This window comes from Vitis vinifera, chromosome 9 (assembly GCF_030704535.1).
Source record: "Vitis vinifera cultivar Pinot Noir 40024 chromosome 9, ASM3070453v1".
Taxonomy (NCBI): domain Eukaryota; kingdom Viridiplantae; phylum Streptophyta; class Magnoliopsida; order Vitales; family Vitaceae; genus Vitis; species Vitis vinifera.
In genome coordinates, this window is record NC_081813.1 from 3,117,813 (window position 1) to 3,130,367 (window position 12,555).

The following is a 12,555-nucleotide window of genomic DNA, read 5'->3' on the forward strand; positions in this document are numbered from 1 at the left end:
ACCATGACATTCTGGCAATTTTCCTAAGATTTTACCAAAACTGAGATTATGGCATTTTTTGGTGATTTTTTTTCACCTTGGCACTTTCCAGAGGAGCTTAAACTCCACTTATCTCGTCTTAATTCCAAAAAAAGGGGGTGCGGAAGAGCTGAAAGACTTCGAACCAATAAGCTTGGTTGGGAGCCTTTACAAATTACTCGCCAAAGTCTTGGCTAATAGGTTAAAACAAGCTATTGAGGAAGTGGTTTTAGAGTACCAACATGCATTCATCCAGAATAGGCAGATTCTGGATGCCGCTCTCATTGCAAACTAGGCAGTAGACTCCAGACTGAAGGTTAACATCTTTGGACTCCTTCTAAAATTAGACATTGAGAAGGCGTTTGATCATGTCAATTGGGATTGTCTTATATCAGTTATGTCCAAGATGGGGTTTGGGTAGAAATGGATAAATTAGATCAGTTGGTGCATCTCCACAACCAACTTCTTAATTTTAATTAATGGGACCCCTTTAGACTTTTTTTCACAACATTAGGGGGTTGAGACAAAGGGATCCTTTATCCCCTTATCTCTTCTTATTAGTCATGGAAGTTCTCAGCCAGCTGCTCTTCAGACCCAGAAGTGGGGGTTACGTTAAGGGGTTTAAGGTGGGAAATAGTAATGGAATAGAAAGGGATCTGCTCCACCTTCTGTTTGCTGACGATACCATTTTATTCTACAAAGCCAACAATGTGCAGTTGCGTTACTTGAGTTGGGTGTTCTTATGGTTTGAGGTGATCTCTGGGTTAAAAGTGAAAAAAGATAAAAGTGAGGTTATCCTCGTAGAAATGGTTGACTCTTTGGAGAATATCGTCTCGGTTCTGGGGTGTAGAATTGGGAAACTCCCCTCTTCTTATTTGGGTCTTCCCTTGGGAGTTCCCTTCAAATCTTCAAGGGTATGGGATGTAGTGAAAGAGAGATTCATAAAGTGTTTGTCCTTGTGGAAGAGACAATATCTTTCCATAGGGGGAGACTTACCTTGATAAAAAATACCATTTCAAGCTTTTCTATTTACTTAATGTCTCTCTTGTCATTCCGCGGAAGGTGTGTGCAAGACTTGAAAAGATCCAAAGAGACTTCCTGTGGGGCGGTGACACTTTAGAGAAAAAGTCACACTTGGTGAATTGGAGTGCAGTTTGTGCTGATATGAGACAGGGAGGCTTGGGTATTCGCAGTCTTGTGGCCCTAAATAAAGCTTTGTTTGGGAAATAGAGCTGAAAATTTGCTGTAGAGAGGAATTCTTTGTGGAAACAAGTAATCATAGACAAATATGAGGTGGAAAAGGAAGGTTGGTGTTCAAAAGAAGTGAGAGGAGCCTATGGTGTGAGAGTGTGGAAAGCCATCGGAAAAGATTGGGAAATCATTCGCTCTATATCTCGCTTTAAAGTGGGGAATAGGAGAAATGTCAAATTTTGGAAGGATTTGTGGTGTGAGGACCAAGCTTTGAAAGATGTTTTTCCTAATTTATTCCGACTAGCGGTTAACAAGGATCAATGGGTGTACGATGCTTGGGAGGAGGAAGGAGAGGTGGGAAGTTGGAATCCTTTGTTTTCAAGACACTTTAATGATTGGGAAATGGAAGAGGTAGAGGGTTTGCTCCGAAAAATACACCCCTTGGGCTTGCATAGTGATGTGGAGGATGTTTTGAGTTGGAAGATTAGCAAGAATGACTCATTTTCTGTTAGATCTCTCTACCAATCCCTCACACTTGCTTCTAGTGAACCTTTTCCTTGGAGCAATATTTGGAGATCTTGGGCTGCCATGAGAGTTAGCTTTTTTGCTTGGGAAGCGTCTTGTAATAGAATTTCAACCATTGATCAGCTTAAAAGAAGAGATTGGAATATGTCAAATAGATGTTATTTGTGTAAAATGGAAGAGGAAACTAGTGACCACTTGATCATTTTTTGTAAAAAGGCTACAATGTTATGGAACTTGCTTTTCTCCCTTTTTGATGTACACTGGGTTCTGCACTCCTCAATCAAAAGGAATTTGATAGCTTGGCATGGTGTTTCTGTGAGTAAGAGAAAGGAAAAGGCTTGAAGGGCTACTCCCCTTTGTTTAATGTGGACTTTATGGAAGGAAAGAAACGAAAGAGTGTTCAATGACACTGAATGTTCTCATCAAGATCTAAAACTTTATTTTTTGTACACTTTTGTGAATTAGGGTAGGGTATATTTAAAAGATCATTTTTTGTCCTTGTTTGATTTTATAGAGTGGCTTTTGTCTAGATAGAAGAAAGATTTTTCTTTTTTCGCCTAGTTTCTTGGGCGTTGCTTGTATACTTCGTGTGTACTTTTTTCGCCTTTGTTAGACTTTTCTAATACATTCTCTTATTTGTCTATCAAAAAAAAAAAAAAAAAACCCGACAAGAGCTTACCACATAGAAACCACGGCCTCATTCTGCAATTTATTCCAACAAGGTTCTTACATATATGGCCAAAAGCAGAAAAACCAAAGCATTATATAGAGATCTAATGCCCTTCTTCTACTTGCAGAGTGAAGCCAGTACACGGCGAGGTGGATCAAAGGGTCTTCGAGAGTGAAGGACAGCCCAGTTATCCAGCAGCAGAACATCACCTTTCTGCCAAGGAACAGCCACACATTCCTCCTCAAGAATCTTCAAACAGTCATAGATGATATCAGCCGGCAATGGCAGCCCATCCCCAAAGGTCACCGCCTTCACAGGATCATTCCGAGCATCTTCCCATCCTGTATAAGCAGCCACCATGCTGTTAAACCAGATCTTCCTTTGTCTTGACTCATCATATTTGACAGCTGGGATTGGACCCATTATCGTCTTCACACCATCCTCCATCCACTCCAACTTCATTCCCAGCTGAGCAGCCCTGCAGAGACACAGAATTCAGACAAAACACAGCAACAATCGGCGTGATTTAAATATTTACAGATTGCTAAACTTGAAGGGTGGAATCAGAAACCTCTTCTCAGCTGTGGTTTTATCCTGGGTCAGGAATGTGGACTTCCAGCCACGCCCGATTGGAGATGAAGGGTCGTCGTCTTCTCCCAGTACTCGCGTATACATCAATCCTCGCTCCTCCAATCGCTGTACAAACTCTGGGTACTTTGCTTTCATCCGCTCATACACAATGTGGCTGAGTACGATCGGAGTCTCTCCTCCAGTTCCAGGTTCTACTTCACAGAAGAAAAACAATTTGGAGGGGAACTCAGGAACCTGCAGAAAAGCCCAGAGTCTTCAACAAAATCGACCAAATCTGGGATTCCAAATATCCAAAAATTACGGGAAAAAAATTAAAATAAGATAATTAAAAAAAAAAAAAAATCCCCTTCATCATGACCTGTTAAAATAAAACGCACCTGAGCCATTTCGTGGTGAAAGGGGATCTTCTGATCCGGCGGTGACTCATTGGACGTGAAAACCCGACCCACCACTTTGGTCCTGGGAGCCGCGCCGCCGACGTAGGGGAGCTCGGCGAATCCGAACGCTTCAACAACATCGTTGAAGTCGGACGCGGTGGTTACAGGAAAGTCCCTCAGAAGAACGGCCCCGGCTCTGTGGAGCAGCGATTGGAGCCAGGGCTTGTGGGCCTTGATGGATTGGGTGAGATGAGACAGACCCAAACTCTGAGCCCCTTGGCCAGGCGTCAAGACCAAGGGAAACGGAGCTCCACTGTAGAGCTTCTGGTGTGGTATGGAGGACTCTACGAAAGTCTGCAACATGTTTCCCTGGACCCAAAAACTAGAGTTTTGACGAGGGTTATTAACTTACCTTGGTTTCACGGATTTTTTCAACTTTTTTTTTTCTTCCAATTTTATGCCTCTGGACGTGTGTGTGTCTAGGTTCATTTGGGTGGTGATGGGCCCATTATATTAAGATTAGGAATGGTGGACGAGGATCTGACCATGACAAGAGAGTGAAAGTCACGCAACTCCTGGGTACGGGTATCAAACTTTGATACGATTTGTGGATATTACACCAATCCAATACGTGTTTGTCGTGGCACGCGTGGTTGGACTCGTGGCATCATATTAAGGGTCTTTGCACTCGTATCATAGCATAGGCGGTGACACGTGTCACTCGTCTTGACTCGTAGGAGATACATTGCCACCACCATTTTTTTCACAGGTTTATATTGGGTACAAATGGATTTAGGTGAAATTCCTATTAATTTGTATAACTTGTTTCATAAATAAATAATTTTTTATTAACTTGTATAACATGAATTTAATTCAAATTGACTCATCTAATAATCTCTTTATTATTTAATTATATCTTTTAAGCTATTTAATTGACTCATTTTAAATTTATTTTTAAATAAATAAATCAATTAAATCATAAACATGTTTGGTTAAAACATTAATTATATAAACATTAAATAGGAGGATATGATAATTAAACAAGTTAAATGAATTACACGATGTATTACTTATTTAATAATTAGATTACATTTAAGTTTATGTTTTTTATATTATTATTATTTATATTTAGTTTTGTTTGAGTTATGTAGTAGAATGTTTAAACTTTGATAAGAGACGATCATAACCCACCAACACAAATTGTCACCCTTACTCGTATATTGTTTTGGTCGATTTATTAATTAGGGTTTGAAAATAGCATAAAAAACTTTGATACTTATCGTATTCCATTCATTTATATAATTGTTTAACGATTTAGATTTCATCATATATATTTCAATGATGCAGATCTCTACTTCGATATCTTAGCATTTATTTATTTATTATATTAAACATCTTTCAAAATTTATCGACCCTTGAAATAGTTATTGGATTTGTAGAAAGCATGTGAGGAAGGGCTTTTCAAATCATATCAATTGTCCTTTGATTAGTTGATACGATATATAAAAGATTAATTAGGTTATGATTGTCTACCAAGATTAGAGCCATTGGTTTGGTAGGGATTTACATATGATAAGGTTGGGATATGTTGGTAATAATAATTGTTACCGTCGTGTACGAATCAATTATTATTAATTTGGAGAATCTTATTTAATAATAGTCGTCATCAATGGGATATATATAAAGCTTAAGCATGATTAGTTTAAATAATTCAAGGAGTGATGGCATAATTAATAGGACACAAAGTTTGGTTCAGTTATCATCGATTTAAGATTAAAGGTGATGATGATATTTGTAGTTAATGGTTTGTTAGTAATCCAAGTAATAATGTTGTTTATTATAATCACATGGAAAACTTTTTTTTATTTTTTATTTTTTATTTTTTGAAACTTTAAATCTTTTTTTATTTTATCATAAGTTTATTTTTTTTATTTTTTTTATTTAAAAAAAATTTGTAGTTAAAAAAAAATTTGTGAAACATATTGTAAAATAATTACAACTGTAAAATATTTGAGAATATTCTAAATTTTCAAATTGATTTTTATTTAAAAATAATTTTTGGAGAACTTTCTCAAATAGGCCAAATATACTTGGAGGCAATGATTAAAACATCAAGATATATCGTCAATATATCCGTGATATATCCAATATCAATAGATATCGATACAAAATTGGGGAAGATATATTCGTGAACCAATATTTTAAGATATTTTATAATTTTTTTTTATTTTTTTCCAGTTTCAACTTATATAATCAATATTTTTAAATATTTTATTGATATTTTATTAATTTTTCAATTTTTTTCCTATTTCAACAGATATCTTTAGATATTTTATCAATATATCTATAAAATTAAAGCATCGATATATCTGTATTACTGATTTTTCATCATTGCTTGGAGGTGGGTTGAATAACAAGCTTTTGCGACCCATAAATGAGGAATTTATTGCACATAGCAAAGGAATTAATTTTGGAACATAAAATTATAATTAAGCTTTCTTTTTAAATTAAAACATCTAGTCATTTGAAAGAATTCAACGTACCAAAATGACACTAAAACATATCTAAGCTTTTCTATCTATTAATGTGATATCCCATGTTATATATGTAACAAACTTTTATTAATTATAGATGTATTAAGACCTAAAATTATGAAATAGTATTAAATTTTAATTTTCTTGTATTTATACAATGGATAATTACGATATTTGATATTAATTAATGGAGACAAACTTCACGGATCATATATGCTTTTAACGAGTCTTTCAAGTTTTAACAATCTCGTTGTCAATCACTTAATTTTTGCCTAAAGAGAAACTAGCTTCAAAGTTAGAATCGATCCTCAACTTCGAAATTATTGACACAATACATGGAATGGGATTATGATATCTAATTTTCTCAAAAATCACAATCCACCTTATTTTATATTCTTCTCCCTCATGTAATATTATGACTCACTCTATTTTCAGTTTTGTTCGAACTTCAATTCTCCTTTACCAAACACACCTACAAGTTGATGAATGCCCAACTGGTCTGACTTGAGACACCATGATTTGTGATTATTCTATCTAGGTTTTTCAGCCTGCCAATCAACAAAATTTTGATCCAAAAAAGACCAAAACAGATAAAACAGAAGGCAAAAAGAAAAGTCATATGAATATTGATTCCGTGATTTGATAATGAAAACGACATAGCACTATGATAGAGTGGGGTGGGGCTGATGAAAACAAGACGGTGGGGACATAGACTTTGTCCTGATTCATGAGATGGTGGGGCATGTGGGACATGGGTGTGTCCAGGTTCATGGAAAAAAGTTCTAGCTCGTGGATCAGGGCTTCTTCTCCGACTTTCATTGATCTTGTTGATGAAGCGCGCTAGTACCATGATTAATCGAACCAAGCTAGAGCCGATGTTTTACTTGTGTTTTTACACTAATATCTTACATGCATAAGAAAGGCTTCGTTATGGGATTTTATTTCAACAAGCTTTGGATGCCAAAGTGTTGGTTTACAGGCACAAGAACGATCCAGCTCATAATTGCTTAGGAAAAAGCTAAGTCCGGCCATGATAGAAAGCGAAGAAGTCAAAAGCCGCATAAAAACTAGATACTAGTAATTAAGCTTTACTACTTGCAGAGTGAAGCGAGTATATTCCGAGGTGGGGTGTATGGCCGTCGAGAGTGAAGCGCAGCCCAGTTATCAATCAGTAGCACATCACCTTTCTGCCATGGAAAAGCTACACACTCCTCGTGCAGGATTTTGAGGCAGTCTTCCACAATATCATCCGGCAGTGCTTCCCCATTCCCAAAGCTCACTGTTTTCTCCGAATCATTCATCCCCTTGTCTTTCCAGTTTGAATGAAACAACACTATACTGTTAAACCACACCTTGCGCTGTCTCCCTTCGTCGTACCTTATCCCTGCAATTGGACCCATTATCGAATTGACCCCCGACTCTGTCCATTCCAACTTGGTTCCCACCTGAGCAGCCCTGCAAAGACGTTTATGGCGGTTTTAAATATACTGATGAGTAATCAATCAAAGAGAGTTATGGCAGTGAAATCATGCACAGACCCACAGACCTCTTCTCGGCGGTGGTTTTGTCATCCGTGAGGAAGGTGGACTTCCAGCCACGCCCAAGGACAGATGAAAGATCGTCCTGGTCTGCCAATCTTCGGATGTAAATCAAACCATGGTCTTCCAGTTGTTGTACGAATTCTGGGTATTTCTCCTTCATTCTCTCGTAGATAACATGGCTGAGTGCTATGGGTGTCTCTCCCCCACTTCCTGGCTCCACCTCACAGAAGAAAAACAATTTGGATGGAACCACAGATACCTGCCAAACAACTCAAATTATTTTCTTTGATACCAAACACGATCTATGACTCTTTTAAGAGGGAAATTGTCGGAACGGACCTGAGCCATTTCATGATGAAACTCAATCCTCTGATCCGGCGGAGCCTCGTTGGCCGTGAAAATCCGGCCCACCACTTTGTTACGAGGAGCCGCGCCGCCGATGTAAGGTAGCTCCTCGAAGTCGAAGGCTTCGACGACGTCGTTGAAGTCGGATGCGGTGTTCACTGGGAAGCCTCTGAGGAGAATGGCTCCAGCCTTGTTGAGCAGCGAGTCGAGCCATGGCTTCTGGTCCTTGATGGATTGGGTCAGAAGAGATAGGTCCAGGTGATCAAGATCTGCCCCTGGCGTAAAGACCAGGGGAAATGGGCCTGTATTGTAGGCCCTTTGGTGTGGTATCGAGGACTCAACCAAGACCTTAGACATTTTTTTCCTCTCTCTTTAGATCAAGTTGAAGAAGGTTTATCACTTTATATAGTGTGTTAATGGATAATATAGGCTTTGTATCTGGACACGAAGTAGTCCAGGTTCATGGGTACAAGGATTAAAATATCTGTATCCAATATCAATGGATACCGACAACATCCGTGAACTAATATTTTCAGATGTTTTACTGATATTTTATCAATTTCTGTTTCAACTGATATTTATGGATATTTTACCATATTTCACCGATTTTTCGATTTTTTTATTATTAATAAATAAATTATAATTATTTTATTTTTATATTTGATTTAATTTATTACCAAAAATATAAAAACATAATTTTCTTAATAGGTCTTTTTTTTATATAATCTATATGTTTATTAAATATAATAAAAATAAATATTAAAAAAATTATGTATTATTAAATATATTTTAAAATTAGACATACTATCATAATAATATTATAAAATAAGAATGCAACTTAATAATAAATGTACAATATTATTATGATAATATGTCTAATTTTAAAATATATTAATATTTAAAAAAAATTATTTTAAAATAATTTTCATTATATTTGATTTTTCTTTCGAAATCTACCTTGCTTACAAACCTGGCCCAAACCTGAGTTTTGGACTCAACCAAGCTCAATCCAAGGCCTGTTCAGGCCCAATACAAGCCCGCCTCTCTGGCAATTCAAATGGAGAGGGGGAGAGAGTTGCAGAGAAACGAGGGTTTGGTGTAGACTGTAGAGGGAGATGGCGAAGAACGAAGCGAAAGCGAAATCTGGGAGGAAGCCATTCAGGGACATATCCAACGGTGGAAATTCTTCGAAACCTCTCAAGAAGAAAGTTCCCCAAAATGACGAAAGTGCCCTTGATCGTCTTCTTCTTGTTCACTCTGATCTATCCACTTTCATTCATCAGGTAAATTAATATGAAAGAGAGGCCCCATTTTCATTTTTCATCTGTTTGTTTTCGGAAAATTTTCTGGAGAGGAAGAGAAATCAAAATTTTGTGTATCAGTAATCAGATAGAGCGGCCAGATTCATTTCGCATTATGTTTGGTTGCTGAGAAAATGTAGGAAATGAAAAATGTAAAAATTTGAATAAGGATCAATTGAGATTCATTTGGTACACAAAGAACAAAATGTTGTGAAACATAAAATTTGAAACTTGGACCTTTTGTTTTATTTTATTTTCCCATGTATTCTCAGTGTCCAACCGGAGCGGGATTGAAAGTTTCCTTAAAGTAAATGAAAACCCTAGATTCATTTGAAACTCTTTAAGTCTTAGGGCTATATGTGTTTGGATATTTCAAATCTGATGATAACCCTGGGTTACACCCCTTTATTCTCTGCTTGGTTGCTGAGAAATCTGGAGAAATGAATTCATGAATCTTGCTCTTTACAATGCATTTGTTTCATGAAAAGCAAAAATTCAACTAGGCCCAGTTTTCATTAATGATTCAATGCTTTGATTTTTTTTCTTACAGTTTCTCAGCAGCCAAATGGAAAGCAATCATTATTTCTAAATGACCATCTAGTGAAATTTTATGCCTCGGTCTTTTAGTTAAATGAGATAACCTGACTATCTTTGTACTGTTATTGATCAGTTTTGTTACGATTTACCACAATTTTTTAGCTTAACTATGCATGAATTGATATATTGAGTTGCAGATTGATGAACTTGTTGTGCAAGCACTGAATCTTAAAACAAGCAGCGCAGAGGGTTGGGAAGAAATCGAATCTTTCACACATGTTTTGTCTGAAATGCTTTCCTCTTTAAAGGTCAATCCTTTTAGTCGTTTATTTCAGTATTTCCCACTTATATACTTATTTCGCAACTGACATGGAGTGTTGTGTTTTATAAGTGCAGCCATGGGCTCCTAGATTCCAGAAGGCACTCTCACTTCCTTCTGTAAAATCCGAGAATCAGTTGGGACAGTCTTCACTGAGTGAAACTGCTGGTATAAATGAGTGTGAAACCAATGTAGTTGACAGTCCTCATCCAAGCAAGGTGGAATCACTAGTATCGCCTTCTCCCCTGGTGTCTTGGCGTGGGGACTGTACTATTGAGAGAGGAAGACAACTGTTTATGCTCACACCTTTGCCTATGCCAAAAGTACTATCATCCAAACGGCAGGGCTTAACTAAGTCATTATTTGAAAGGGTTAGTTCTAGCACTACAATTACACTACCATCTCTTCTTGCTGATTCTGGAGATACAAATCATGAAATGCTTGAAGGTGTAGCAATAAAGCCAACTCCAAGTAAACCCTCTGGTGCTGTTGCAACCAAAACAGGAAGCACTTTCGAGTGTGGGGTTGTTTCTACACCGATATTTGGAAAGAGAGATGGTTCTGTGCTTGTTATGACACCACACCTGAAGATGTCACCTCCTAGATCTTGTGTTTTGCTTGAACCAATATCTGAGTCTTATCACCAAGAAAATGATAAGTATAAGATCCGTAAGTCAACCCCATTTCCTGTTGGAGTTCAAAATTTTGGTGGATCAGAGTCACCTGATTCTTCAAGCAATGAAGCTCCTGAGAATCTGGCTTTAAAATATCCAGAGCTTTTTGGAATACAATTGAATCATAAAATAGGCATTGGAAAGAAAGAGGTAGAAGAATCACCAGATTGGTTTATGTCACCTCTCAAAACTTGTGTTTTAATGGATCCTTCCAATGAGAAATCACCGAAAAGTATTGCTCCTGGTTGCCCATTGCCAAGAACTGCCAGTGTCCTAGATCAGAAAACACACCTGCCTTCAGGAAAAGAAAATGATGTTCAAGGTGGTTGTCATCTGACTAACAAATCTGGTAACCAAGGTATTTATTTTTCTGTCTTCTTTTCCCAAACAATGTACTGAACATGATTCAGCTGATAAATTTAAGCCTTCTCAACAGAACTCCTTGGTAGCAGCTTAGCACTAGTGGAAAGCACTCCCTTGTGGAAGGAGCCAGAGAGCACAATTCGGATGGGCAAGCGCCCTGGGGAGAATACTCTAAAAAAGGAGCTGTGGACGAAGTTTGAAGCAGCATCTACTAATGGGCTTCATTTAAACGTCTCTGTCTTTGAAGAAACTACTGAAAAAGGATTCCTTGAGAGATTAGACGAGGCTTGGTGCGATGAGGCTGGCTCATCAGCTGAGGGTTTGAGATAACTCTACTCTCCATGTTGAAATACATTTTTGTAAATGGTGATATGTTTTGTCACTTTGTGGAAGTGTTCAAAGCCTGAGTATGCCCTTTGTTGTATTCCTGTTGCATTACTACCATCCATATTTCTTGTATCTTGGGATGCTTAAGGAACATATATGCATCTCCTTCATAAATTCAAAATTTTGTTTCTTGCTGCTCATGATTTTTTCTTTTTTCTTTTTTTCCTTTTTAGATCTTTTTTCCATTTTATCCTTTCAAATTTTGTTTCTTTTTTGGATTTATGAACCAGCAATGGCAGGATCAACTTGGAAAAACTTCATAGGTATGACTTGTTGAATGATGGGTTAGTGATAAAAGCTGTGTATGTCTTCATAAAATTGCTGGTTGCTTGAGATGAACCTGTACTTGGATAACAATTACCTGAAAGGAAAAAAAAGGATTTGTTTGGTGGTGAGAAAGAAAAGGCAAAGCAAATGAGGTTTTGTTTGGAAGTGTTTTCTAAAGTAGTTTTGAAAAATAATTTTTTGAAAGTTATTTTAAGGTATTTTGGGAAACCTCCATTTAAATATATGTTTTAAAAATAACTTATAGTTTGTTTATTTTTAATCACTCTACGTATTTGTATAATATTTTTTAAAACAATCCTTAAAAAATAAGTAAAAATAATTAAAAGATGTTACATGAAAGCACTTTATGTTTTTTTTTTTTTTATTGTTAAATATGTTTTTATATTTGTTTTTTTAAATCTATAAGTTCTTTTAAAAAAATAATTGCCAAATAGGTTTTAAGATTTTATTGAAAACAGTTGTTTAAAACCAGTTTTATGCTTTTTAATTGTTTTTAAACTGAAAAAACAAGATATTTTATTTGAGAATCTATTAAATAAGAAAATATTTCAAAAATTTAAGAATTGTTTTAAAATTTTTATTAAAAATGGTTAATTTTATTGAGACCCCTTAAATTTGATATAAATACACTTCATCATTATTAATTTCAAATTTTATCTATCAGCACTCTTATAAATTTATTTTGTTTATTAATTTTATTTTTTTAAATAGATTTTAAGTAAAAATATTTTAACTAGGAGTGTTTTACAATTTTTTTAAAATCAAAATTTATTTTTTAAAAAATAAAAATTACATATAAAATATATTTATAGGAGTGCTTATTAAAAAAATTTAAAACCATTAATACTTAATATATTTATACTAAACCCCAAGATGACAACGAAATTAACTCTT

The 12,555-nt window shown here is 36.0% G+C and overlaps 3 protein-coding genes across 3 annotated transcripts; 1 reads left to right on the forward strand and 2 right to left on the reverse strand.

Annotated features, from left to right (window-relative positions):
- Positions 1-2,417: 2,417 nt before the first annotated feature.
- Positions 2,418-3,940, reverse strand: LOC100242926 (clavaminate synthase-like protein At3g21360). Its single transcript, XM_002283606.5, has 3 exons — positions 3,373-3,940; positions 2,976-3,229; positions 2,418-2,882 (listed from the first exon to the last, which is right to left on the reverse strand). Exons 1-3 carry the CDS (start codon positions 3,733-3,735, stop codon positions 2,522-2,524), a joined length of 978 nt encoding a protein of 325 aa, XP_002283642.1. The 5' UTR covers positions 3,736-3,940; the 3' UTR covers positions 2,418-2,521.
- A 2,871-nt stretch (positions 3,941-6,811) lies between these two features.
- LOC100251494 (clavaminate synthase-like protein At3g21360) lies at positions 6,812-8,190 on the reverse strand. The gene is made up of 3 exons (XM_002283618.5): positions 7,787-8,190; positions 7,453-7,706; positions 6,812-7,361 (listed from the first exon to the last, which is right to left on the reverse strand). Exons 1-3 carry the CDS (start codon positions 8,147-8,149, stop codon positions 6,998-7,000), a joined length of 981 nt encoding a protein of 326 aa, XP_002283654.1. The 5' UTR covers positions 8,150-8,190; the 3' UTR covers positions 6,812-6,997.
- Positions 8,191-8,739: 549 nt separating this feature from the next.
- Positions 8,740-11,513, forward strand: LOC104880232 (uncharacterized). The gene is made up of 4 exons (XM_010656318.3): positions 8,740-9,075; positions 9,828-9,938; positions 10,027-10,981; positions 11,060-11,513. Exons 1-4 carry the CDS (start codon positions 8,908-8,910, stop codon positions 11,314-11,316), a joined length of 1,491 nt encoding a protein of 496 aa, XP_010654620.1. The 5' UTR covers positions 8,740-8,907; the 3' UTR covers positions 11,317-11,513.
- Positions 11,514-12,555: the final 1,042 nt, after the last annotated feature.

Bases quoted from the DNA above. Each gene is read 5' to 3' on its own strand.
- LOC104880232 (XM_010656318.3), top strand. From the start codon at position 8,908: ATGGCGAAGAACGAAGCGAAAGCGAAATCTGGGAGGAAGCCATTCAGG. The intron at 9,076-9,827 runs GTAAATTAATAT...ATTGAGTTGCAG, and splicing joins TATCCACTTTCATTCATCAG to ATTGATGAACTTGTTGTGCA. The intron at 9,939-10,026 runs GTCAATCCTTTT...TTATAAGTGCAG, and splicing joins AAATGCTTTCCTCTTTAAAG to CCATGGGCTCCTAGATTCCA.
- LOC100251494 (XM_002283618.5), bottom strand. From the start codon at position 8,149: ATGTCTAAGGTCTTGGTTGAGTCCTCGATACCACACCAAAGGGCCTAC. The intron at 7,707-7,786 runs GTCCGTTCCGAC...GTTGTTTGGCAG, and splicing joins TTCATCATGAAATGGCTCAG to GTATCTGTGGTTCCATCCAA. The intron at 7,362-7,452 runs GTCTGTGGGTCT...ACGTCTTTGCAG, and splicing joins AAAACCACCGCCGAGAAGAG to GGCTGCTCAGGTGGGAACCA.
- LOC100242926 (XM_002283606.5), bottom strand. From the start codon at position 3,735: ATGTTGCAGACTTTCGTAGAGTCCTCCATACCACACCAGAAGCTCTAC. The intron at 3,230-3,372 runs GTGCGTTTTATT...GCTTTTCTGCAG, and splicing joins TTCACCACGAAATGGCTCAG to GTTCCTGAGTTCCCCTCCAA. The intron at 2,883-2,975 runs GTTTCTGATTCC...GTGTCTCTGCAG, and splicing joins AAAACCACAGCTGAGAAGAG to GGCTGCTCAGCTGGGAATGA.